Source organism: Rosa chinensis, chromosome 1 (assembly GCF_002994745.2).
Source record: "Rosa chinensis cultivar Old Blush chromosome 1, RchiOBHm-V2, whole genome shotgun sequence".
Classification (NCBI taxonomy): domain Eukaryota; kingdom Viridiplantae; phylum Streptophyta; class Magnoliopsida; order Rosales; family Rosaceae; genus Rosa; species Rosa chinensis.
In genome coordinates this window covers 45,587,875-45,615,854 of record NC_037088.1, presented here as the reverse complement: position 1 = coordinate 45,615,854, position 27,980 = coordinate 45,587,875, and the positions used below count along the sequence as shown (strand labels likewise).

The following is a 27,980-nucleotide window of genomic DNA, read 5'->3' as shown; positions in this document are numbered from 1 at the left end:
CATATAATTATATATACATATCGCAACACCAAAGACCAGTATAGTACGTACTCCATCAGAAACCCAGAGTAACCCAAAATAATTATCGAGATGTTCAGATCTTTCCTTCCAAAACTCTTAGAACTCCCACCACCTCAGATCGACTTCGGCTTGGACTTCCGTATTATAGAAAGTGTCGGTGGCCGTGTGTACAAGGCAATACATGATTCTGGAAGAATTATTGCTGTTAAAAAGGTGGAGTACTTTTGTATTGCTTTTGTGCTATTCTTGGGTGTTTGATATGGAGTTGAAGTATCTTTATTTTGTTCTTCATTAATTTGGTTTGCATTTTTTGTTCTTTTGGTGAAACATTTCATCTTGGTTTTTTGTTCTTTTTTTTTATTGTTACTCGGCTATTGGTATAATATAGGGGATTTTGGATGTTATTGTTGTTAGTGTGAGTCATCGTTCCCTATTAGGAATAGACTACAAGAGAATATATTGTTGTAATTACTTACCTTGTATATGTTGTGTAGTACGGTTGTAGTACGATTGTAATCTGTTTATATACACCACAGAATGGGTGTGATAATATATCAGAAATTTATTCTCTCAACCTTGTTCTTTTTGACTTGGTATCAGAGCAAAGATCCAAGAGGACTTTGTCTCTTTGTCTTAAATTCCAGACTATCATCATCGTTTGTCTGCACCCTAGGCGCCCGTCAAAGAACGACCAGTGTCTTCTTCTTTGACTTCGGCGACACCCTTTCCTCCAGTTTGGGCCCCATCGTCTGCACCAGATCGTCTGCACCAGACCGGTCCCATCGTCTACACCAGATCGTCTGCACCAGACAAAGACCCGCTGGTTCCCAGATCGTTTTTTGAACCAGACCTGTTGTTTTTCCAGATTCGGCGTCGCTGCCCAGTTCACGGCTGCATCACGTCAGGTTCTTCGTTCTGGCGTCACTGCCCAGTTCACGGCAGCACTCCGACAAATCCAGACGACTCCGTTCCGGTTCGATTCAGACGACTCTGATCCCCTTCGAGGTTCGTCCTTCCCCGGTGCGTCATCCAGCCGGTTCGGCCCTCCAGCCCAAACCGACGATCGATCCTCACCTCCAGATCGATCGCTCTCGATCTCCCCCGCATCTATCTCGACCCGCCTCCTTCAGTGAGTCAACCCGCATCCTTCAGTGAGTCAACTCGCCTACATCAGTGAGTCCCCTTGTCCCAACTCGGTCCACAGTCAACCAGGTTCCCCAAAAAAAAAAAAAAAACTGTTACTATTTGTTTATTTCCGCTGCGTACTTTGGGATTCGTATATTTTCTATTGTATTATTGCAATGGGTGGTGATGACAGTGAAAGTCAGGGTTCTAAGGACAATGAGGTACAGAAGGTTGAGGTCTCTGTCAAGAGCTCAGAAGGTGGTTCTTTCGGAGGTACCAAACTCACTGGTACCAATTTTCGAACATGGAAGAAGATTATGTCAGTTTATCTCCGTGGAATACACAAAATGGGGTATGTGACTGGAACAATCAAGGCTCCCAGTGAAGATGATGTGGATGCCTATGCTAAATGGGCAGATGATGATGGGCTGGTAATGTCAATTCTATTTCGCACCATGACTGATGATGTGCTACAGATGGTGGAGGAATGTGAAACTGCTGAGGCGATATGGAAGACATTGGGGGATTTGTATACCAACGAGTCTGATTTTATACAGGTTCATGAATTGATGTGTAAAGCTGCTAGTATGCAACAGAATGGACAACCAATAGCTGTGTATTTCACCAAGCTGAAGAATGTATGGGCTGAAATTGATCAGAAGAGTCCTTGCAAGATCAAGAATCAGGAAGATCTGGTGTGGTACCAGAAGGAGAAGGAGCTAGAAAGGGTTCATGTATTCCTGAGTCCTGAGAGGGTTTGATGAGAAGCATAGCAGTGCCAAGGGAGAATTGCTTAGAATGACAGACCCTCCTAGTTTGACCACAGCCTTTACATACATCCGCAAGGATGAGTCCCAACAGGAAAGTGTCAAACATGCACAGGTTGAAGTATCTAGCCTAGCCATTCAGGCCAAGTCACCGGCACCTTTCCTCCAGCAGCAGAGTTCAGCCCCACTTTATCAGCAAGGTTTCCCATAAGGCTTCACCAACCGCCCTCGTCCTCAGTGTTCTTATTGCAATGACCTTGGGCATGTTCGGGAGACTTGTTGGAAGTTGAATCCATACCTTAAACCTAAAAAGCAAGGTTATCGTCCTAAGGCGAAAGCAGCTACTGTTCAATTGGTCCAAGAACCAGATTTCTATAGAGTAGTTGGCCAAGATCATCATACAGCAGGTGGAGTTACTCCTACAGCCTCTATAGCTGGTCGAGGTAAAATTGATATGGCGTTAAAGGTTTCTAATTTTGTTGGTTCTGATACATGGATTATTGATTCTGGTGCCTCCGATCATATGACTTATGACAAATCATATTTTACTGAATTGTCTTCCCCACCAGTGTCCTATGTAACCAATGCCAATGGTGAGGCATTTCCTGTGTTAGGGTCAGGATCAGTTCGTATTACTCCTACCTTAGAACTTCATAATGTGTTATTTGTGCCTGACTTGTCCCACCATTTGATATCTGTTCCCCAGTTGAATACTGAGTCTAAATGCTCCGTAACATTTTTTCCTATGTATGTGATTTTTTAGGATCTTCTCACCAGGGAGCTAATTGGTCGGGGGTATCTGAGGGGCAGGTTGTTCCATCTGGATCAGACATACGCAGGAGAGAAACCAGGAGCACAGTCCCGCGCCGCTTTGACTTCGAGTTCTGATAAGCTAAGTGAAATTTGGTTGTGGCATCGCCGCTTAGGGCATCCCTCTTTTAGTCTTATGAGAAAAACCATGCCTACTTTGTTTATTGGTGTGGATGAGTCTAGTTTACATTGTGAAACATGTGTTTTGGCCAAGAGTCATCGTGCTACTTATTTTCCTAGTATTTCTAATAAAAGTGTTGCTCCTTTTGAGTTGATTCATTCTGATGTTTGGGGGCCATCTAGAGAACCCACTGTGTCGGGTATGAGATACTTTGTGTTGTTTATTAATGATTGTACAAGATTGTCGTGGGTTGCTCTGCTAAAAACCAAAGATGAAGTTTTTCCAGCTTTTCAAACTTTTCATACTCTTGTTCAAACACAATACCATAGCACCATTAAAGTCCTTCGTTCTGACAATGGGGGGGAATATGTTAATCATGTTTTCCAAGAGTTTTTTACAACCAATGGGATTGTTCACCAAACTACATGTCCATAAACACCAGAACAAAATGGAGTGTCTGAAAGGAAAAACCGTCATTTACTTGATATGGCTCGTGCCATTCTCTTTAGTGCTCATATGCCTAAGTATCTTTGGGGCGATGCTGTACAGGCTTCCTCCCATCTTATTAATCGTCTTCCATCTAGCGTCCTTCAGGGAAAAATTCCATTTGAGGTTCTTGCATCTCATGTCTCCTTACCTTCCTTTCATAATCTTCCAGCTCGTGTCTTTGGTTGTGTTGCCTTTGTCCATGTTCCTAAAAACCAGAGGTCTAAGGTGGATGCCCGGGCGCTTAAGTGTGTCTTTGTTGGTTATGGAGGGAATCAGAAGGGATACAAGTGCTATCATCCACCTACCAGGAAGTACTATGTCACTATGGACGTTACCTTCTTTGAAGACATGAGTTATTTTTCCACTTCAGATACAGCTCTTCAGGGGGAGAATTCATATTTTGAAGAGCTGTATCATGGAGAGGGGGAGGAAACAGAAGGAGGAGAGGGAGAGGAAGAAGTCACACAGGCAGGAGGTATTTTGACGGATCCAGTTGAGACCATCAGCCCGCCACCTCTTGAAGCAGTAGCTCCAAGCATCCAGGCACCAGTTCCTATGGCTGAAAATGAAGTTGAAGACACGACTGCCCCTCCTGCCATCGCTTCTACCCCTGACCCACAGCTTCTTGGTACGGAAGATCACTCATTTGAGGTATGTCCACCCACTAGTACTAGTAGTAGTGAGTCTAGTGTTGAGCAATATGTGTTACCAAATAGGATCACTCGGGGTAAATCAGTCAAAAGATATGAACCTACTCTTACTGCCAAATCAAAATACCCAATAGCTAATTATATGTCCACTAGGAGATTGTCTAAGTCATATGAATCATTTGTGAATCAAATATCTGCTGTATCAGTACCTAACAAAGTGCAGGATGCATTGGGGGATCCAAAGTGGAGGAAGGCAATGGAGGAAGAGATGGAGGCGTTGCAGAAGAACAATACTTGGCAACTTGTGCCTCCACCACAAGGCAAGAAGGCTGTAGGTTGTCGTTGGGTGTTTACTGTGAAACATAATGCAGATGGATCAGTGAATCGGTACAAAGCACGCCTTGTAGCAAAGGGGTTTACTCAGACATATGGTATAGACTATCATGAAACATTTTCCCCTGCTGCCAAGATGAACACTATTCGGGTTCTGCTCTCATTTGCTGCTAGTTTAAACTGGCCACTCCGACAGTTTGATGTCAAGAATGCATTTCTTCATGGAGAGTTAGCCGAGGAAGTGTACATGAGCCTTCCACCTGGGTATGTAGTTGCTTCTCTTGGTGATTTTGTCTGTAGATTGAGAAAATCTCTGTATGGTCTCAAACAGTCATCACGTGCTTGGTTTGGAAGATTTTCACAGTTTATGCGGAAGGTTGGTGTAGATACCTCTACTAGCAAGGCTAGTTTGCTACCTCACCACGCATAAACAACACTCTCATGGGATCCAACCGCTACTTGCATCTTGTAGCCCTATGTTCAAGCTACGCTACGGTATCCGGAAGTCGCAAATCAGTCGCCGGGAAGCCACCTTCCCGGCCTTGCCAAGTTGCCTCCACAATATGCTTCTCTAGACTAGAATAGTAGCTTTGAGTCCCACATCTAAGAAAATGTAAATGAGGGAGCCTCCTTCCCCTATAAAAGGAATGCCTCCTCCCACTTAAACACAATCCAATCCCATTACTTCTCTTGTAATCTTGTTAGACCGCAAGGCTCGACACACTAGTACACATTCAAGTGGACGTAGTTTCCCGCTAAGGCGGGAGACGAACCACTATACATCTTGTGTCAATCTCTCTATCTCTTTCTTTACGTTAATTAGATCCCCAACGGATCCAAACGTTAACAGTTGGTTACAGGCAGAGCAACTCAGACCATACCTTGTTTCTCAAGCATCAACAAGGGAAGGTAACAGCTCTAATTATTTATGTGGATGATATGGTAATCACTGGTAATGATACTGTTGAGATGGATAGACTGCAGAGATAGCTAGCCTCTGAGTTTGAGATGAAGGACTTGGGTGAACTTAAGTACTTCTTAGGAATTGAGGTAGCCAGGGGGAGAGAAGGAATCTATCTGTGCCAGAGGAAGTATGTTCTTGATTTGCTGACAGAGACAGGTTTGTTGGATTGCAGACCTATTGACACTCCTATTGAGCAGAACCATTGTTTAGCTGAGTATCCAGATCAGGTACCTATTGATCGAGCTCTCTATCAGAGGTTAGTTGGGCATTTGATTTATTTGGCTCATACTAGACCAGACGTTGCATATGCAGTGAGTGTGGTGAGTCAGTTCATGCATAATCAGAGTGAGAGTCACATGGATGCGGTTATGCGGATTCTGAAGTACTTGAAGTCAGCTCCAGGAAGGGGAGTACTTTTTTTCTAAACATAACAACATTCTTGAGGTTTGTGGCTTCACAGATGCAGATTGGGCTGGAAATATCACAGACAGGAGGTCGACATCAGGTTACTTTACCTTTGTGGGAGGTAATCTGGTTACATGGAAGAGTAAGAAATAGAAAGTTGTGGCACGGTCTAGTGCTGAGGCCGAGTATAGAGGTATGGCTCACGAAGTGTGTGAATTGTTGTGGCTGAGAAATCTGTTACGTGATCTGGGTTTCAAACTCAAAAATTTCATGCAATTGTATTGTGATAACAAGGCAGCTATTGACATATCACAGAATCCAGTACAGCATGATCGTACTAAACATGTAGAGGTTGATCGTCACTTTATAAAGGAAAAACTAGATGCCAAAATTATTAGCTTTCCTTTTGTTCCAACTGAAGAGCAACTTGCAGATGTACTTACCAAAGGAGTTTCCAGGATGGCGTTTTATGACTCACTTAGCAAGTTGGGCATGGTTGATGTATATGCGCCAACTTGAGGGGGAGTGTTAGTGTGAGTCATCGTTCCCTATTAGGAATAGACTACAAGAGAATATATTGTTGTAATTATTTACCTTGTATATGTTGTGTAGTACGGTTGTAGTACGATTGTAATCTGTTTATATACACCACAGAATGGGTGTGATAATATATCAGAAATTTATTCTCTCAACCTTGTTCTTTTTGACTCGTATAGTATATTTTCATTATGGACGTCTTTGTTCTTGTTGAGTTCATATGGATTGTTATTTTGTGTGGATTTGGCGAGGAGTTACTTCCTTGTTAAGGTGATCATATCTCAGTACATCCGGAGTTTGGTTTGATTTTCATTTTCATTTTCTTGTTGAGATCTTTGGAGGTCATGGCCTTGGTTCTTGTTGAGTTCATATGCTGTTATTTTGTGTGGATTTGGCGAGGAGTTGCTTCCTTCTTAAGGTGATCATATCTCAGTACATCCGGAGTTTGGTTTGATTTTCATTTTCATTTTCTTGTTGAGATCTTAATTTGTAGGTCATGGCCAAATTGAATACTCAAGTCAACTTTGTTATTTGTTTGATCAGTTCGGTTTGGGTTTCCCTTAATTGAATTTTCAACGTACGAGTTCCTCTCAATGGCTTCAACCTCAGTTTTGACTTTGATAAGGATTATCTAGTTCTGATCGATTTGTTTCTTGGTTCTTTCACAGATTCAAATTCCAGAAGATGGTTCAAATGAGAACCAGGTTTGAACTGAATGCTTAATTATGTTTCTTAAATATAAAATATTATACATGCAGTTTACATTCTAGACTTCTAGTCGGCTAGCTATTTCTTGCACTCCTTCCGGTTCTTATTATTTTTCTAATAAAACTATATGATATTCATTTGCAAGAATATTTCTATATTAGCCACGATCCTTTCCTCAAAAGCCAGTGGTTCGGAAATGTTGCTTCCTTTCTTTTTCTTTGGGCAAAGTTTTTTTTTTTTTTTTTTTTTGGTACAAAGAAATGGTGCTTAATTCCTTTCTACTTTTCTAGCTAGTTTCTATAAAATCTTTATTACTCTTTTTCTTCTTCGTCTCCATCATCAAAAGCAAAAGCCTGTTCTATTTTCTGAGTTTGTCTTCAGCATGACAGCGTCAGAAATTTTATTTGAAAGACATTGTTTTGCGCCAAAGACTTATCATTTCCAAAGAAATTGGAGTTATGTACGTAAATTTCTTTTCCATTTCCATTCAAGAGTTCCAGTATTCAAAAGTTTGTTTTGCTTTAATTACCAAATGATACCGGGAGTTTGTGCCTTCAAACTAGCTCATCATTTTTTGCGCCCCAAAACCCCCAAACCCCACAAAAAATAAAAATAATAAATAACCGTACTCATCTTTAGGCATTTAGTGATTATTCTCACGGCACACACTAAAGCAGTTTCATCTGACCAGCTAAAACTCTGTGAAAATTAATTTGGCTGGCCATCCAATTACTTTTTTTTTTCTTTTAATTGAGATCACACGGTTCCTCAAAGGTTTTAAGGCCCAGAGACTAATCCGTAGTGAGGATCATGTCAAAACGCTTCCTCCCCCTGACCACTAATAATAGATTGGGATTTACTAGACATGTCTATTTTGTTTGTTTTGTTGGTATTAATAATTGATGGTTATAAATTTTTCAATGCTATGACTATGCTCAGATTAAGAAGCTGGAAGATGAAGTGAGGAATCTACAATTGCTGTCTCATCCAAATATTGTTGTAAGTAGGATCTGATAACGTGGTGGTTCACCAATCACCGTCATTTTCATCTGTGTTTAAGCTATTTAATAACTAGGATGTAAACTAATGGATGTCGTTTTTAGATATGAAATTCAGTTTTCTTTTAGGGGAAGTTGTCTGGCAGCAAATCCTCGTTCCTTATTTTCCTGTCCCATCCCTGTGACCCATTCGTTTTATGACACCTATTACTTTAACAAACATATGCTTAACACCGTTAACGGCTGCTCCTAGAAATTAAAAACCAAAGTGTTTAAGGAGTAAATTTAGAAATATAGTAGAATTCGAAACTCAAATGTCCACACAGATATATATAGAAGAAACACATAAGATAAGAGGGACTTGCCTGAGAGAGACAAAATTCTTGTGCTTACTGGGATTTTGCAGATGAGTCAATGAGATGCCAATTCTGAGGTCGGTGTTTCCACATAGCTAGGTTAATCTTTTCAAATTTAGAATGAAAACTTGGGGAAGCGACTTAATTGCCCGTGTGTACCATTTTCTAGAGGCGGACGTTGCTTACTGTGCATGAAATGAGTGCTGTAAATTTAGGAAAAAAAAATAATATATATATATATATATATATATATATATATCAATCACTATCCCCGCCACAATTGCATTCTTTAACGCCACAAACCGACAAAACTATTCCAACGATCAAGAGCCCAAAATCTACCCAGATCAGACAAGCATTCAAACCACAAAACCACCACTTGTCTAGAACAGCAATCAAACCACAAAACCTCCTATTAGATGGTTACCTTAGTGGAATGAGAAGTTGTCAAATGGTGAAGTGGCTCCGAGAGTTCAATTGAAAATTTGATCTAAATCAGGATAAATAGTTTGAGGTGGTCAAGAAAATTGTGAGTTTAAGTCTGGGTTAGGGAAATAACTAAATTTGGTTAATCAATTATATAAAGATTTTCATAGTGACATTCAAAATTTAGATGTATAAATAGAGATGTCATAGAAGTATGCTGTGAGAGAATAAGAAGATTGGCTAGGGTGCAGAAATTAAGGTGGGTTTCATGGTGACACATAAAACTTACTACCCCAATATGTGGTTTGACTTCATATGATTAGCACAGGATTGCATGTGTCTTCGATGTCCTGTCGGTCGACTTTGCTCGGAATCGGCAACGAGACATAAGTGGAAGAAGGATAAAAATGATATTGAATAATTAATTGAAATTAAAACATAAGACTTGACAGAGTTAAGTTCTATGAATCAAAATGAATAGGTGTCATAAAACGAATGGGTCACAGGGATGGAGACAGGAAAATAAGGGACAGAGAATTTGCTGCCGAGTTGTCTATGGTACTGAGATATTTTTCATACACTAATTTTACATCTAATTAAACCAAAATTATATTTTAATTGAACCAAATTTACGACATTGACAACAAATTAAGTTACTACATTCCTAACCACTGTAAGTGGCTTAGTGGTTCTTGCCTAATTGGGTGTGCTCCCCAACCTAGGTTAGAACCCAGAAGCTGTCAAAGTGGCTAGACACTGTGCTGCAATGCACAGTTAAAGTATTTCACATGCGCCGAAAGGGGTTTATCTTAGGCCTAGGAAGCCTTTGGGTTCCCCTTGACAAAGTAAAAAAAAAAAAAAATTACTACATTCCTTTTACACTCTACATATAATTGAACCCAATTATCATATTGACAACAATTTGTTCACAAACTTGTAAAAATGTCGTAGGTGGAGTAATTACTTCGAATAAAATTAAAATTACCAAAAAAATGACTCCCCTTACCACAATGACATCAAATTTGTTAACATATCTGTAAATGTGTGTATCACATACAAATAGATATCTTAGAATTTTTCGGTAATTGGGTCATAAGTAAGGAGAATATTTTTTTATGCTGTCAACACAAGTGATCGATAGTGAACAAATGCATGTCTTTAAGTCAACAGATAGCAGTTCATTGCTAATATAGGTATAGCTTGACCAATCGCCTTAAGGAGAACTTCCTTCCCGGCACTCCTAAGCAGATTAGACTTCCAAATAATCACCTTTCTCAGTAAGTTTTCTTTTACACCGCCTCAACCCACCAGTGGGCCAACGAATGGTAAGCTAGTAAATAAGTATTTCTTGCATCTATTTCAACTCTTGAAATCTATCACTTACTCTGATGTTTGGGTTTTGTAGCAATATTTGGGAACGAGGAGAGTGGTGGGATCTTTGTGTATCCTGATGGAATTCTGGGGCAAATCAGACTGCTCGAAGGAACTAAGACTGTTCAACGAGACAGTAAGTTCATGCGATCGAAATATACGTGTATACGTTAGACTACAATATTCCTAGTCATTTAAAACTCTTTTTTTTTTTTTCCCTCTTTTGCAGAAAACAAGAAGATTCACCATTCAGTTGTTGCAGGGACTACAATATTTACATGAACGTAAAATCGTGCACGGGAATATTAAGGTATCTTTCCCTACACCCTAAACTTAGTGGTATGAATGTATGATCAACGAGATCTTTCACCTTTTTCCCCCCAACACTTTTCCTTAACTGTAAGTGGAATATATTAATATGATATTTATTAACTTTCTACAGGGAAGAAATATCCTGGTTGATGCTTTTGGAGACATTAAGCTTGCTGATTTTGGTCTATCAGCACATGTAATTGATCATTTTTATCTTTAGCTGTACTATGTCTCTACTATATATAGACACACACACACACACTATACATATATGATGTAGCTAATTGAGGGGTGCATTAATGTTGTAGTCAAACCTTTTGGGCGCTCAGTCTTCATCTGGATACAGACATTCTGTTGAAATCTTTCAACCCCCGCCTCATCTCGACCCGTAAGCACAATCGTGTATTTTAGCCTTATTTCAGGCACGCATGTTATTTTGACAGTGGAACAGAGTTGTAATTGAACTGTTGGAATCTTGTTAAAGAGCACGTATCCGATACCAGATAGTGGTGATCGAATAATGATCGATCACGGTTTTACATCTAATGTAGTTTGATCAAGTTTTTCATTCTTCAGATTTGCTGATATATGGTGTGTTGGGTGCATTATGATTGAGCTGACCACCGGAAAGGATCCATGGCGAAGAGAGAGCTGGTCGAATTATATTTTGCCTAGGAAATTTTCTTTTCATGCGAAAAACTTTTTGCAAGAGTGTCTTCAATGGTATGCTAAAGACGATGTTATCTTTAAATTAATCATCCAATTTAGTTTGAAGTCGATTAAAATCTCGTAGATATATCTACCATCTTTTATGGCATTGATCTTTACCTAATTATATTTTTTTGTCTCATGGGTGACAGGGAACAACAAGATTCGAGGCTACCCACATTTGTCTTGCTTCAGGTGAACAGATTTTCACTTTAGTTGCGTTATGTTGTGTTATATCATATGAACGTAGTTAAGCCTAATGAAAAATGTACGTACGTGGTTCGCATAGTAGTATTCTTCAGACAAAAAAAAAAATCTTTATTACTTTCATGTTCGTTCTTTATTATTAATTTCTTGTTATCATGATAATGCAGCATCCATTCTTAAATCCTGCATCAATTGAGGTCCGACCTACTCAACTACTTCCGAGGGAAAGCTTAGTTGCTGAAGTGCTATATTGTACCTCACCTTCACCAACTTACGCAGCTGTTGGTGGAGATCATTCTAGATTGGTGCTAGATCAGAATAGCATTTCAGGAGATGAGGGAGCTGCTGAACCTTCTCATACTGCTGAACCTCCTATAATGCGGAGACCTAATCAAGCTTTTGCACTTCAACATGGTGCCGGAGCTCCTGTCAATTTAACTCTTAGTTCCAATGTTGGATTAACTCCCAGTACTTGTCCTAATATTAAGTCCAATGCTTCCGACTCCAAATCTATTTCGACACTTGTTCATATTCTCGATCCAAATAGTACGTGCTTCCAAAAGAAGGCGTACGTACGTACACGTCGATCCGGGTTCCTTAAGTTCTTGTGTTTTTATTCTCCCTAATAATAGATCTCCCCCTCCTCGTTGGATACTTATGAGTGTGTGTTTCAATGTTTCATCTTTTTTCTTTTATTATAGGGTAATTTCAAGAGCTTTCCAGGGGATAAAGAATTTTTATTGAACAAGTGAGTATTTGTTAAGAACAGCGTCAGTTTGCATACTTCTCAGCAAATTTTGAAGAATAACTCGGCGTACCATGTTTTTATATGTATTAGCGATTTGCAAATGATTGCAGTTGTAAGATTCATATTCAATTGAATGTTTTCTACTTCATTAAAGATTTAAAGATTGAAAAAAAGAAAACCAAAGCATATTGTTCGAGACTAAAGGGGAAGTGGGGAACCGGCCACTTGTTTCTAAACCCTGAAGATGCCCATCAGCTGCAAATAATGTCAATCTAGTTATAACTACGGTGACAAGTCCATGCCCAGGTTTACTTTTAAACAAGAAAGCAGGTTTAAGTGGACATGGAGATGTACGTTTCATTGTCCCTATAACGATTCATTGTAGAAATGACAATGATCAATATGAAAATGAAACACAACATGATTTCGCATCAAAGTAGCACTGACCTAAATTGTTCCAAATTGTATGAATTATAACCAATAGGGAGCGCATTTAATTTTTTTTCTTTTGGGGGGAATGAATATCAATATATTAACTGGATCAATGTCAGAAAATTATATTCCCCTGATGTTGATCATTTTGTAGCTAGAATGAAAAACAATGAATGTGAATAAAATCTGATGATCAGCAAGAGCAGAAAACAACTTTAAAGCTGACCTTTACAAGTGTAGAAGCAACTACCAACCCAAGTATTGCATTCCAAAATTTTCAAAGACGATCTTTCTGACTACGGCCCAATTTGGTTACCTTAACAATAAGGTGCAGGGCTGTTATGAAAGAGGTGGGAGGTTCCACTTTCGCCTCTTACTAAATTTATTTCATTTGCATATTGGTTCGGCATGTATATGTATATTCATATACTTGGGTCGGTATGAGAATTCTCATACCATAGCCGAGCGTAAATCTATTCTCGGTACGGTTTCACCCGAGATAAAATATTGATAAGCTGAATATTTCGTAGGCCTGGCATTTAAACCCGTAACCCACAAACCCGCCCGTTTATTAATCCGGGCTAAAAAAAGCCCGCACTCAAAAAACCCGCAAATTAACGGGTTTTGCGGGCTAAACCCATTGTCCCATTGGAACCCGTTAACTAAAAATCATTCTCAAAAACCCATTTCCCATTACCCATACGGGTTCCCTTTTTTTTTCTTCTTTTTTTTTCAACCAAGGTATTTTTATAATTTTTCTTATTCCCCATGAGGATCCGACAGTTGGATCTTCGTATAATTGTGAAAAGACAATTCAAAAGGAGATCCGTGAGGATTCGACCGTTGGATCGTCGTATAATTTTGTGAGGATGATTCTAAAGGCGATCTGGGACGATCCAACCGTTGGAGCTTCGTATAATTGTGCAAAGATGATTCAAAAGGCGATCCATGAGGATCCGACCGTTGGATCGTCATATAATTTTGTGAGGATGATTCTAAGGGCGATCCGGGACGATCCAACAGTTGGATCTTCGTACAATTTTGAAAGGATGAATCTAAGGGCGATCTGTGAGGATCTGACCGTTGGATCGTCGTATAATTTTGAGAGGATGAGCCTAAGGGCGATCCGTGAGGATCTGACCGTTGGATCATCGTATAAATTGGTAAAGATGATCATCTAGGTGATCCGTGAGGATCTGACCGTTGGATCATCGTATAAATCGGTAAAGATGATCCTCTAGGTGATCCGACTGTTGGATCATCGTATAAATCGGTAAAGATAATCCTCTTGGTGATCTGTGAGGGTCCGACCATTGGATCGTCGTTTAATTGTGATTTGAGAATTATTTTTTGTCAAAAAAGGAAAGGAAAAAAAATCTAAAAAGATAGAAAATAAAAAATTTCAAAATAGAAAACCAAAAAAGTTCATATAGAGAAAATGGCAAATGAGGGTGTTAATGTCTAAAAGTCTAGCGGTAGCTGGACCTTAGTTAACGCTGATCCGGCAGGCGGATCGATACCTTTGTTGTGAGTGGTTCCCGTTACCTGTCAAATAAAATACAATGGGCGTCAGAGGGAGACCGCGCCGGGCGGTTCTTCAACTCTCCGATGCCTAAGTTAGTCAATGTATTTATGTTGACAAAGTAATAGTAGGTAAGTATTGAATGCGTCATTAATGAGGAGAGAGGAGAGAACCTTTTATAGGTGAGGAAGAGGATGATCTTCTCTTTGTTTTCGATGTGGGACTGATGGTGCTTCAGTTCCCAGTTTCAGTAGCTTCTGATGCCATCTTGACACGGCGCGTGGCGGCGCGTCGGCGGTGCTTTGGGGTTGATCCGGGGCTCAGGCGGTAACCCGGCTAACTGTCTTTACGCCAGTCACTCATATGGTGGGCGTTGGTACCCCTGGTGGTACCATGAGCGTGGCTCATTATAGCTAATTATGCTTGCAAATGGACATGCATGTACAAGTCCCCAAATCCCCAGTCAAGGAGGGCAATCTTGGTTGGGGAGTTGATCGGCGGTTTGAAGCGTTTCTCCCGCTAGACTTTGCAGAAGCATAATTAGCGTCAGTGCGTTGTCAACCATGGATTTACTGAGCAAACGCTTTGTGCCCTTTCGGGTGGGCCCCTGCTAGGCCCCCCAGGGAGTCCCCCACTCCCCGGCTAAGATGGACCTCCGGATGGTCGTTGTTATTGTTTGTTGAGGGGGAGCTGCACGGAGCAGCGCTGCACGGAGCAGAGGGTGTTGGGTTGCGAGCCCAATCTTAGCACCCAGGTGACGGGGGTCAACGTACCTGATCAGGGCTGTCGTAGACTGTTGACTAGTCCCCGTGTCCCGTAGGGACATTCTGACCGTAACTCCGCGTGGCGGCGTTGTCAGAGAGGCGTGGCCTCGGGATCCGCCGCTGGCGGAAGTCCCCCCGCTAGATGTAGCAGGAAGCAGCGTCAAGTAGACGTGCTTGGTATTTTATTGAGCGGTGTTGCGCTGAATAAAGTACGCAGCTTGTCAGATGAGAAATGGGGTCAGCCAGCGGTGCGCTGTGTAGCGGAGGACGCCCCGTTTACCAAATGAGGAGAGAAGCTCCGCCGGCGGGGTTTCGCTCAGCGGAGACTCCGTCACTTGGAAGATGACAAGTGAGGATCCGCTGGCGGGGTTTCGCTCAGCGGAGACTCCGTCACTTGGGAGATGCAAGTGAGGATCCGCTGGCGGGGTTTCGCTCAGCGGAGACTCCGTCACTTGGGAGATGCAAGTGAGGATCCGCTGGCGGGGTTTCGCTCAGCGGAGACTCCGTCACTTGGAAGATGACAAGTGAGGATCCGCTGGCGGGGTTTCGCTCAGCGGAGACTCCGTCACTTGGGAGATGTAAGTGAGGATCCGCTGGCGGGGTTTCGCTCAGCGGAGGCTCCGTCACTAGGGAGATGACAAGTGAGGATCCGCTGGCGGGGTTTCGCTCAGCGGAGACTCCGTCACTTGGGAGATGCAAGTGAGGATCCTCTGGCGGGGTTTCGCTCAGCGGAGACTCCATCACTTGGGAGATGAAAGTGGGGATCCGCTGGCGGGGTTTCGCTCAGCGGAGACTCCGTCACTTGGGAGATGCAAGTGAGGATCCGCTGGCGGGGTTTCGCTCAGCGGAGACTCCGTCACTTGGGAGATGCAAGTGAGGATCCGCTGGCGGGGTTTCGCTCAGCGGAGACTCCGTCACTTGGGAGATGACAAGTGAGGATGGATCCGCTGAGCGGGGTTTTCGCTCAGCGGAGACTTGCCATGGTTGGGGGTTTACTTGTCAGGTGGTGACTTCCCTTGGAAGCCAAAGAATGATGACGGTTGACACGTGGCTAACTCTGAGAGGGTTAGCGTCTGGAGGCTTGCCTCCTAAGCCTAGCCGTCTTCTCGTCATTAATGCGAGTAATGATGGATTTCGTAACCGAGGCGACGCCTCGGTTAATCCAGGGAGTTAATGAAGACGTGGGACACGTGTACGGTTGGTACGTGATGTAGTTTTGTAGCGGACGGCTCAGGATTATTTGATGTTGACATAAAAAGGGGGGAACTGAGCGAGTTTCGACATTTCTGGAAAATCTTCAAATCTGAGTTGCCTGCTTCGAGCCTTGTTCGCCTGCGAATTGCGAAGGAGATCCCCGGGTTTGCGTGGAGTAGTCGGACTGGAGAGGACGAAATCTGTTAGTGAAGACGAACTGCACTCCAAAGTCTTCGACGTGAGGTTGGTATTTCGGATCCTCTTCCTGTTTCATTGAATCTGCAATGGTGGTTTCTGGGTTTTGGTATTTCTGTTAATGGTATGATATTGCTTCTGTGCTGTTTTCGGAGGGTGTAGGGAGAGATTTGAGGGAGGTTATGGTGTTTGACAGAAAGTTGGGGTTTTGGGTTTTGCTAGACGGTCTAATCTGGGTTGAGCGTGCGGTTGTTTTTGTTTTGGTATTTTTGTGGGTAGTTGTTCTTGGCATCTTTGGCTATATCTGATGTGAGAGTAGGTTAGATCTGTATTTGTGCTAACTGATGTGGGTTTTAGGGTTTGGGATGGCCAACGTCATAGATATTTCGAGCAGTGAGGATTCCGGGTCTGACGTGTCGTTCAGCGTGGCGGATATGACCTTTATTGACTCGTTGCGTCCGTCTGCCCATGCAGGAACCTCACTGCCAGAACCGCTTGAAGTTGAGCCACTTCGGACCATCCCCTGGGAAATAGCTATGGATCGTGGTTCGCGTCCAGAGAGCTCTAGGGCGGGTGAGTTGGCTAGGCGCGACGAGCGCTTGGCGAGCAATAGTGCTGCTAGCGGCTCCGCTGGCGAAGGGGAAGCGCCGGGCCAAAATGTCGAGTCGGCGTGGTACCTCTCAGATGGCACCGCCGTCGACGAGGCAGGTGGGCGGATGGATGCCGCCGCTGTTAACCGGATGAAGCGGACGTTCCGGTTGCCGGGCTCGGTGAAGCTGCGCCCCCCGACAGCGGATGAGAAGGCCTCGATGCTCCCAGCGGGATGTGCTACCGTGCACGAGGCCATATTCCGCCAAGGAGTGACATTCCCGCTAGTGCCCAATCTCCAAATTCTTGTGTGCGAGTTTGGTCTTGCCTTTGGGCAGATCTGTCCCAACATGTGGCGGTTGCTGTTGGCGATGAACTCCCTGTGGCGCTTGTCGGGGTGCGAGGGGCCTACCGTGGCGGAAGTGCTTCACTTCTACGAGCTAGTGTATGTGAAGCGCCGAGGTTGCAGAGGGTGCGTGAACCTGAGCCGCCGCCAGGGAGCGCCCAAGTTGATTGAGAATCTAAGGGACTCAATGTCCTACTGGCGGGGGACCTTCTGCGTCGCCACAGATGGCTGGGAGTACCATACTAGGTCGAATGTGGAGGGGCCGACGTTTAAGACTAAGTCGGAATTCCAGCCCATCCGAGGTTGGCAACTGGTTTCCGCTAAAACTAACTGGCGGTTTCAAACTTTTGCAAACCTGCGGTTTTTGCTAATGATTATTGTGTTTGTGCAGCGGGACTAAGGTATATTCTGACGCGCGAAGAGGAGTGTCGCGTGGAGAGGATCCGCGGCTGCTGGCGGAACCGCAATTTGCTTGACTTCCGTCTTCTGACCGGTTGGGAATTGCTGGTCGACCTGGGGCTAACTCGCTCTATTGGTGAGAGCCACTCCGCCACACCTCATTTTTTTTTTTTTTTTTTTTTTTTTTTTGATCCGGACTGACTGGTGTTTGTGTTTTTCTTTTCAGAAACCCCGCCCGGTAACAAATCTAGTCGCGACGCTTTCGAAAAAGCAATGGATCGTGCCGAGATAGAAAATTTTCTGGAGGCTATGTATGCCGAGGGGCTGGCGGCCCAGCAGACGGTGGTGAACCCGGAGACGCTGGTGCTGAGCCAGTCTGAGGTTGCGGTGGAGCTGCCGATGCCGCACCACTCCCATCTGGGTGAGGATGGCCTGCCGGTAGTGCAGGCGGACACCCAAGTGGGTGGCGGGGAGAGGGGGAATGTTGGTACAAGGCCGCGGGAGCGGATGCCTACCACCCGGCGCGGTCCTCAAAGAAGACGGTGCAGCCGACGGGGACTGCCACCGAGTCCCGGGGTGAGCCGCCGGTGCGGGTGACGAGGACCGCTGCTGGGACACAACGGGCGTTGGAGAAAAAACGCCGGCAGCCTGACTCCCCCGTCGAGGAAGAGGAAGAAGAGGTGGTGATCGGAGTCCGCCAACAAAAGAAGGCTCGACAAGCTGCGTCGAAGGGTGCAGTGGCGGAGGGGAGGCAGCAGCCGTCAGTGATCTGGACTCCTTTGCCGAGTATGCGCCATTCATGACAGAAGGGGAGCGGGCATTCCTTTTCCATCTGTGCGAGCGGCTGGGGTTCGGGGGTCTGGCGGGCATATCGCGCCCGACGGCAATTGACCAATCGCCCTTCAGCTCGGCGTTTGGTCAAATATCTGCGGGGTTACATGATATGTTCGAGGCGGCGTCTAAGCAGCCCCGGATTGAGGAAGAGCTCAGGGGGGAGATCGGAGGTCTCCAGAGGGAGCTGGCGGAGGCCAAGGAGAGATTGGCGGAGGCTGAGCAGGGGCTGGCCAAGGCGGAGTGTGACTATGCGGGCGCCCGCGGCAAGCTTAATGCGGCCATAAGGCGGGACCTGGAGAGGAATGAACGCGTCTCCCAGTTGGAGCAGGAGATCGCATTACTGCAGGAGCGGATAGCCGCTAAAGATAAGAAGCTCATTATTGTGCAGCGGGAGTCTGCCGCCAGACTGGGTGAGATGCAGCGGCTGGACGGGGAGGTCAACCGCCTGAAAAATGAACAGAGTTCTTCTGCAGCAGCCGCCGTTGAAGCGTTCAAGATGTCGGCGGAGTATAAAAAGACATTGACCGAAGCGGCGAAGTCTGGGGCCCGGGCAAATATAGACATGTTGACGCGGAAGGGCGCCATTGACTTTGTAAAGGCGTCACAGCCCGACGTGCCGGTGGTCGAGGGTGTCCCGCCGGAGACAGAAGTCGTGCCTCCCACTGCGGCAGGTACCCATTCGGGCAGCGGGGAAAGTGGCTCCCATCCGCCGGAAAGGTCCCGGCAGACTCCCCAGCAGACCCCGTCGGAGGTGTCACGTGCCGGATTTCTGGAGGCACACACCCGGGCGGATGGTACAATGGAGACTCCCAGTCCGACAGCTCGAGGGTCCGATCAGGCGAGCCGATCGGTCGTGCCGCCGCCAGTTGAAGCCGGAGAAGCCGAAGACAACCGCTGAAGCCAGCTGAGACTTCCATAGGTTTTTTTTTTTTTTTTACACTGTAATAATGAACTATTTTGGGTGGGGAGTCCCAGCCCTGAAATGAAATTTCAGAGTTTGACGTTTGTCATGATGTGTTTGTACCGCTAGAGTTTTGACGTAGAGATTTTTCTTTTGCCAAGCAATGAAACATTAAAGGAATTAAAATTGGTCCAAGTGCACCACGTAGCGGACGTGGTCCGCTGACGATTCCTGGCGTTGCCAGTTGCCCTCAGTGCTAGACTTGGTAACAATGGTTTGAATAATTCCTCGTTTCATTGATAGCTGACTGATCAGCGTTTACAAAAGAGGGGTAGTACCCGTTGGGTAGCTTCCCTTAGCTAAATATTGAACAAAAATTTAGCTAAGTCAAGATGCTCTTGGGTAGCGGCATGACTATTTGTAATAATACCGAAGGTGTTCGATATTCCAAGGGTGGGTCGTTGTGACGCCGTCCTTGTCCATTAAGTAGAAGGTGCCTGGTCTAACGACTTCCACAATTTTGTATGGACCTTCCCAAGTTGGGCGAAGCTTTGTTGGCGGTGGAATGACTTCCTTCATTACCCAGTCCCCCAGTTGGAGGTTCCGGGCCTTGACTCTGGCGTTGTAGAAACGCGATACCCGCTGCTTGTTTTGCAGGTTGCATAGGTGGGCCCTGTGTCGCTTTTCCTCCAGGAGGTCCTTGTCCAGGTTGATGCCGTCAGTGTTGGTCTCTGGGCGGTAGCCCTCGACTCTGGCGGTAGGTTGAGAGACCTCAATGGGCAGGACAGCCTCCTTTCCGAACATCATGCAGAAGGGAGTTTCACCTGTTGCGGAAGTTGGGGTTGTTCTGATGGCCCATAGAACTTCCGGGAGTTTCTCCGCCCATAGACCCTTTGCTTTGTCGAGTTTTTTCTTCAGCAGCCTTTTGATTATCTTGTTTGCTGCTTCGACCTGACCGTTGGTCTGGGGGTGGGCGACAGATGCAAAACTCATCTTAGTACCCAAGTTGGCGGTGAAAGAGATGAGCTCCTTGTTGTTGAATTGTGTGCCATTGTCGGTGATTATCGTGTGTGGGACACCGTAACGGCAGTAGATGTTCTTCCAGAGGAAGTGAATTACCTTGGCGGTAGTTATTGCTGTTAGTGGTTCCGCCTCTATCCACTTGCTGTCGTAGTCGATAGCCACTATGATGTACTTGAACTGGCCCTTGGCGGTTTGAAATTTTCCCATCAGATCCAGGCCCCAAGTTGAGTGGATCCATGGGGCGACGATGACCGATAGTGGTTCCGCCGGTGCATGCGGGATGTCAGCAAATTGTTGGCACTTGTGGCATGATCTTGCTACCTGGCGGGCATCGTCGCCGAGAGTAGGCCAAAAATAGCCTTGTCGCATTGTGCGATTGGCTAAGGATCTGGCGCCTGAATGGTTTCCGCATTCTCCGCTATGAATTGCTGCCAGAACGACCTTTCCCTCCTCTGGGGTTAGGCAGCGGAGGTTGGGATGGGTGAATCCCTGGCGGTACAGCTTGCCGTTCTGGATGTTGTAGCGGGTTGCCCTCCGCTGGAGTTGTCGCGCCTTAACTTTGTCGTCCGGCAATGTGCCGTTGCGCTTGTACTCAATGACTTCGTCCATCCAGCTGGTATTGACCTCAATGTTGAAGATCTCCGCCAGGGTTTTTGTGATACTTGGCTTGTCAAGACATTCCACTCTTGTGTCCGCTGGACTCTGATGTGGCTGGGCGGTTGCTAGCCTTGCCAGTGAGTCAGCCTTGGCGTTCTTTTCCCTGGGGATTTGTGTGATGTTATGAAATTTGAATTTCTTGAGGAGTGTCTTAACGTACCCCAAGTATGCCGCTAACTGTTGGTCCTTGGCCTGGAAGCTGTCATTGACCTGATTTACGACCAACTGGGAATCACTGAAGATGTTGACGCTGTCAGCCCCTGAATCGATGGCGAGGAGTAGGCCGGCAATGAGTGCTTCGTATTCCGCCATGTTGTTGGAGGCTTTGAAGTTGAATTTTAGTGCGTATTCCACATTCAGCCCCCAGGGCCTGTGAGGATGACTCCTGCGCCGCTGGCCTTGGCGCTGGCGGAGCCGTCCACATGCAGGTTCCAATCTGATTGTAGGGGAGCTGGCTCCTTAGCGGTGACCATTTCCGTCCCGGGCTCATTCTCCGTGCTGGGACTGGGCTGACGCTCAGTGAGCTCGGCGATGAAGTCCGCTACCGCCTGACCCTTCATGGCGGTTCTTGGCTTGTAGTCTATGTCAAATTCACTGAGCTCGATGGCCCACTTGCTGAGGCGCCCTGAATGTTCAGGGTTCTGCATCACCTGTCTCAGTGGTTGATTGGTCAGCACGTGGATTGTGTGCGCTTGAAAATACTGGCGGAGGCGCCTGGCGGCAACGATGAGTGCAAGAGCTAGCTGCTCTAAGGGTGGATACCTTGTTTCTGCCCCGTTCATGCCCCTGCCGGCGTAGAAAACTGGGAGCTCGTCCTGTCCCTCCCGCCGGACAATGGCGCAACTCACCGCTGATACCGATACCGCTAGGTATATGAACAGTGTCTCTCCTTGCACAGGGATAGAGAGTAGTGGGACTGCCGCCAGGTAATCCTTCAAGCCCTGAAACGCCGCCTGACATTCTGGGTTCCAGTTGATGACTTTCTTGTGAGTTGTTTTGAGGAGTTTGAAAAATGGGGCACACCTGTCAGTGAGCCTGGAGATGAATCGAGAGAGGGCGGTTAACTTGCCTTGGAGGCATTGGACGTGTACCTTATACTCAGGGTCTGCCAGGTCGAGTATGGCCTGCACCTTGTCCGGGTTAGCCTCGATGCCTCGTTCACTGACGATATAACCCAGAAATTTGCTGGCGGTGACGCCAAAGAAGCATTTTTCTGGGTTGAGGCGCATGCCATAGGCCAGGAGGATGGTAACTATGATCTTGAGGTTTGCCACGTGTCCGCTGGCCTTTATACTCTTGACCAACATGTCGTCCACGTAGACCTCGATTATCTTGCCCAAATGTTCAGCGAACATAGCATTCATCAGCCGCTGATAAGTTGCTCCGGCGTTCTTCAGACCGAAAGGCATAACATTGTAGCAATAGAGGCCCTTGTCGGTGGTGAAGGTGGTACACTCCTGATCGCTGGGATGCATCTTGATCTGATTGTAGCCGGAGAAAGCGTCCATCATGCTGAGGAGTTCATGCCCGGCGGTTGCGTCAACCAGCTGATCAATGCGTGGGAGAGGGAAACTGTCCTTTGGGCACGCCTTGTTGAGATTTTTGAAGTCGACACACATCCGCCACTTGCCGCTAGGCTTCTTGACCATGACCAGGTTGGAGATCCATTGGGGATAGATTACCTGGCGGATGAATCCAATGCCCTGGAGTTTGGCGACCTCTTCTCCTATGGCGCGGTATTTCTCCTCGTCGAAGGCCCTTCGCCTCTGCTTGATGGGATGGAAGGATGGCTTAATGGTTAGTTTGTGTGTGATGATTTCGGGAGAGATACCTGGCATGTCCGCATATGACCATGCGAAAACGGCGGCGTTGTCCCGCAGGAATTGAGTGAGTTCTGCGGCTACTTCTGGGTCTAGCTGAGCTCCTATGCGGACTGTCCGCTCTGGGTGCTCGTCAGAGATGCTGATGACCTTCAACGATGTTTCAGGATTGACCGGTTCCTTCCTTACGTATTTCTCCTCCTCATCCCTAGGATCCTCGAAGATATCTGGTGGCGGTGCCTGATTTCCTACTGTTAGGATTTCGTGGCGGCGGGTTGACCGCGCAATGGTGGTAGAGTAGCATTCTCGTGCCAGTTGCTGACTTCCCCTGACACAGCCTGTGCCGTTGGGTGTGGGGAACTTCATGAGAAGCATGTATCCGGCGATGATGCATTTGAGCTTGTTGAGTGCCGGCCGTCCTATGATGGCGTTATACGAACTGAAACAGTCCACAATTATAAATTCGGTATGTACCTCCGCCATACATGGACTGGAGCCGATGGTTAACCGCATGTAGTCAGAGCCCAGCGGCTGAGTGATATCGCCGGAGAAGCTAAGCAATGGCTCATGGTCTTGTAGTAGTTTCTTGTTCCGCTTAAGGTTGTTGTAACAACCGCTGAATATGACATTGACAGCAGATCCGCTATCCACCAAGATTCTTCCTACTGACCATCTGTCGAGAATGGCATCGATCAGGAATGGGTCGTCATGGGGTAGATGTACTCCTCGCTCCTCCTCCTCTGAGAAGGTGATGGGCTCCCAACCAGACTTTGGGAGTTTGGTGGATCTCTCGTAGCGGATGTTACAGACTTCCTTTGGGTGATTGGTGCGTGCGTAACGCTTTCTTGCCCTGTGAGACATGTTGGTGATTGGAGCCCCGCCGTCGATGGTGTTGATGCGGCCCAGTGGCTCAATGTTGGCAATCACAGGTGGCGGTTGGCGCACCCTGAATTGATCCATCTTGCCGTCACGGTATAGGGTCTCAATGGTTGTTTTGAGAGCGTTGCAACTGTTGGTATTGTGACCGCTGTCCTCGTGGTACTTGCACCACATGCCGGTGTTTCTTGGCTTACCCTTTTTGGGGAATCTCGGCGAGGGTGGCGGTGGTATCTGATCCTTGCACTGATTGTAAATCTCCTCGTACGAGGCTGTGAGGACGGTGAACACTGCATACCGCTGAGAGGATTCCGTCTGCTTGTTGCGATTGTCCCCCTGGGATTGGCGGTTGCCCTTGTAGTGGTTGTCTTTCTGCCTCTTGCTTTGGTAACCGCCCTGCTGCCATTCCCTCTTCTTGTCAGCTGGCGGTGCAGTGGGGGCTTTGCTGGCGGTCTCTTGATGGCTGGAGGAGGGTTGAGATGACTTTGTTGGTGTTGCTGGTGGCGGTGGGGTTTCTCCGTATGTGATAAACTCTGCCTGGGCATGAATGACCGCCTCACTCATAAGGTGATCATACGCCGCATTTGGATGATTGTAGTTGAGGTGATATAGGAATGGTCCCTTGAGGAGTCCCTGCTTGAAAGCCGCCGAAGCCATTGTTTTGTCGAGATCGCGGCACTGAGATGCTGCCGCTCGCCATCTTGTGACGAATGCCTTCAATGATTCGTCCCCTCCCTGTCTGACGCCAAACAACTGGCTCGTGTTGTGATGACCGGCGGACAACAAGATGAATCGAGAGAGGAAAGCATGAGATAATGCGTGGAATGAGTCGATGGACCCTGGCGGACACTCGAAAAACCAACTCATTGCCTCACTATCCAGCGTTTCGCTGAACAAGTGGCACAGGGTGGCGTCATCAAATCCCTTGTTGTTGGTGACCTTCTTGAACGTGTCCATGTGGACGAAGGGATCGGTCTTACCGCTATAATGTGACATTTTTGGGGTCTTTGCAAACGCTGGTCTGACGGCTTGCAAAATTGTGGCGGTGAATGGGCCTGGCCTGGACGCGAAGAGTGGGTTTGGGGCTGGCGCCGGGGTGCCTGCCTCCGCCAGGATTAATCTCCGTTCTAACTGCTGCATCCTCTCCAAAATTTGGGTGGTTGCGTCGCCAGCGGGGCCCGCTCGGGCGTTCCGCGGAGCGAACCCCCGCCCGGGAATGGGTAGATTACCCTCAGTCCTTGTTCTAGTCCTCGAGTGGTGGGTGCGCAGCGATGACTCCGCCTCCTGCTCCGGCAGTTGTGGGATAGGGGGTGGTCCCATTCCTGCCAGCTCAGGTGGGCTTAGCGGTACCTGCATTTGCACGATGGGTCCTATACCAGCGGTAGGCCGGCTGTGTCTGGTGCTGTGTGACTGCTCACTTCGTGCAGGGTTGGCGTTTGCGTCCAGCGTTCGCCTTAGCTCGTCGAAACGTGTCATCAGCGTGGCCACTTGGTTTTAGGCCTCCGCCCTCTCCTTGCGTTCCTGCTCGCGCTCTCTGTTTGCTTTGTGGAGGTCCGCCAGCGCCAGTTCATACAAGGCGGTGAGGTCCTGACCTGGGGGACGGCTGCTGCTTGGATTTGTTTCACCGCCTGGGTTGACCGGGGTGTGGAATAGTGCGCGGTTGATGCTTACCGCTGGGCGGGCGGGTTGGGGAACGGCGGACTGGTCTGCCTGCTCCCCGATATTTCCCCCGCTACCGTTAGTCATGGTAACTGTGATGGGATGACCTTCTGTTCAAGGATTCCCACAGACGGCGCCAATGTTAATGTCTAAAAGTCTAGCGGTAGCTGGACCTTAGTTAACGCTGATCCGGCAGGCGGATCGATACCTTTGTTGTGAGTGGTTCCCGTTACCTGTCAAATAAAATACAATGGGCGTCAGAGGGAGACCGCGCCGGGCGGTCTTCAACTCTCCGATGCCTAAGTTAGTCAATGTATTTATGTTGACAAAGTAATAGTAGGTAAGTATTGAATGCGTCATTAATGAGGAGAGAGGAGAGAACCTTTTATAGGTGAGGAAGAGGATGATCTTCTCTTTGTTTTCGATGTGGGACTGATCGTGCTTCAGTTCCCAGTTTCAGTAGCTTCTGATGCCATCTTGACACGGCGCGTGGCGGCGCGTCGGCGGTGCTTTGGGGTTGATCCGGGGCTCAGGCGGTAACCCGGCTAACTGTCTTTACGCCAGTCACTCATATGGTGGGCGTTGGTACCCCTGGTGGTACCATGAGCGTGGCTCATTATAGCTAATTATGCTTGCAAATGGACATGCATGTACAGAGGGGGATATATATAAGTCTTAATTGGTTTTAATTTCTTTGATAAAAATTTAAAAAATAAAAATAAAAAAAATGTTTACCGGTTTTAACGGGTTCCAATGGAAAACCCGCAAACCCGCGGGGTTTGGCCCGCGAAACCGGTTAAGTTAACGGGTTCTTACCGGGTCGGCTCGTTAAAAACCTGACCCGTTAAGAACTCGCACCGTACCCGCACTATACCCGCACGTTGCCAGGCCTAATATTTCGGTCCAAATCAGTTTGACTCGGCCTCAAATCGGTACGGTTCGGTCCAAACGGCTCAAAAGGCCAGCCCTTTCAGCTTATAAAGTTAACTCTGACCGACTTATATAATCTGTCATCAAATTGTTAAATTTTTGAAAGAAACTTACTCAATTTTACCATATACTTTTTGCTGCTTATCTTATATATAATAATCCAAACTGGGCCTAACATAGATAAACTTGGGAGTTATATTCCCAGTAACAATGGAGCTAACGGAGCTGCTGGAACTTCGCTATCTAAGCCAGCCGTGTTAGTGTTACAATTTCATTCAGTAATTTCTTTGTTACTGTATGTGGTAATCACTTGTTGATTAAGCTGGTTTAGTTGTTAGTTAATTGTTTGTTTGTCACCTAATGCTACGTGTAAGTCATATGCAGCTCCTTAGCAAACTATAAGTACATGTACGAACTCATTTCTATTAATGATGAAGCCCCATTTTCTTCTTCGATATTTCTGCTTTCTTTCATTTTCTCTCTATTTCCTTTAGTTCTTTCAAGCCGTTAGTACGTAATCGCTTACCTAATCGTCAAAAATTATATACATTCTTATCAACTTGGGAGATACGTTGAAGAGTTTTAGAACTTCAGAAGATGACACACAGAGGATACAATCTGGAGTTTCCAAGCAAGGTGATGATGATAATTCTTGGGTATTTGATTCAACCCGAGGTAGCTACAAAATTCTCAATATTCCTTTGAGTAGAACTGCAGGGGAAGATCAATATAGATGGAGGCCAGAGAAGAATGGAAAAGTACACTGTCAAGTCTACATATTGGATTGCTCGACAACAGGTCATAGGAGAGTTCCTAACTTCTACCTCATCTGGAAATCCATACGAGGTTCTATGAAAGAAAATTTGGAACACAGGTTCCTGGCAAAGTGAAAATGTGTCTCTGGAGGGCTGCAAACAACATATTGCCTACTCGAGAAAGCTTGAGTCACAAGGGATATACTGGGCCCTTAAAACTGTTTGCTATGTAGTGAAGCTTGGGAAACAAATAGCCATGTGTTGTGTCACTGTCCTGTGGCACAAGAAGCTATTGGCGCAGCAAACATTCCAGTTGCTAGTTGTTTGCCGTGCGGTTTCAAAGATTAGCTTTTGCATTAGGGCCACCATCTAAACAAAGAAAATTAGGAGAAGCTACTTATGCTACTATAGGCTCTATGGAAAAACAGAAATGGTAAATTGTGGAATGATACGCTCAAGAGTGCAGAAGAGATTGTTGTTACCACTTTCACTTGGTATGACCAATTCCTACAAATGCAGAAGTTACAGCCACAAGACAAAGCAGCCAAACTGGGTAAACATTGGACTCCACCATCAAGACAACAGCTCAAAATCAATGTTGATGGAGCTTTCTTGCCTTCTAAAGATATTGGAGGCATTGGTGGAGTGATCAAAAGAAAAGATAGTTCTTTTGTAGCTGGTTTTTCAAAGTGTGTACATCATGTTTCACCTCCAAAGCAAGTGGAGCTACTAGCAATCCGTGAGGGCATTGATTTTCTACGGCAGCGTAGCCTCCAAGAAGCATGCCTTGAGAATAATTGCCAGGTTGCAACACAAGAGATTGGGGAAGAAGATTTTGACCTCAATGAAAATGTCAACTTGTTGTTGGATATACATCAGTGCAGCAAGTATGTACACAATCTGGAATTATCTTTTGCTCCTAGAACTGCCAATGTAGATACCTCTACTAGCAAGCTTATTTTTTCTGTCACCAAGCATAAGCAACACCCTCTTAGAAGGCCCACAAGCCGTGGTGGAGCCCAACAGTGA

General features: G+C 46.0%; 1 protein-coding gene across 1 annotated transcript; it reads left to right on the top strand.

The window, feature by feature from the left end:
* The first annotated feature begins 31 nt into the window (after positions 1 to 31).
* LOC112187759 (serine/threonine-protein kinase Chk1-like) lies at positions 32 to 27,980 on the top strand. Its single transcript, XM_024326676.2, has 12 exons — positions 32 to 234; positions 6,891 to 6,926; positions 7,870 to 7,929; positions 10,116 to 10,217; positions 10,311 to 10,391; positions 10,524 to 10,589; positions 10,702 to 10,781; positions 10,970 to 11,116; positions 11,254 to 11,296; positions 11,476 to 11,854; positions 27,071 to 27,263; positions 27,380 to 27,980. The coding sequence occupies exons 1-12, from the start codon at positions 91 to 93 to the stop codon at positions 27,978 to 27,980; spliced, it is 1,932 nt and encodes a 643-aa protein (XP_024182444.2). The 5' UTR covers positions 32 to 90.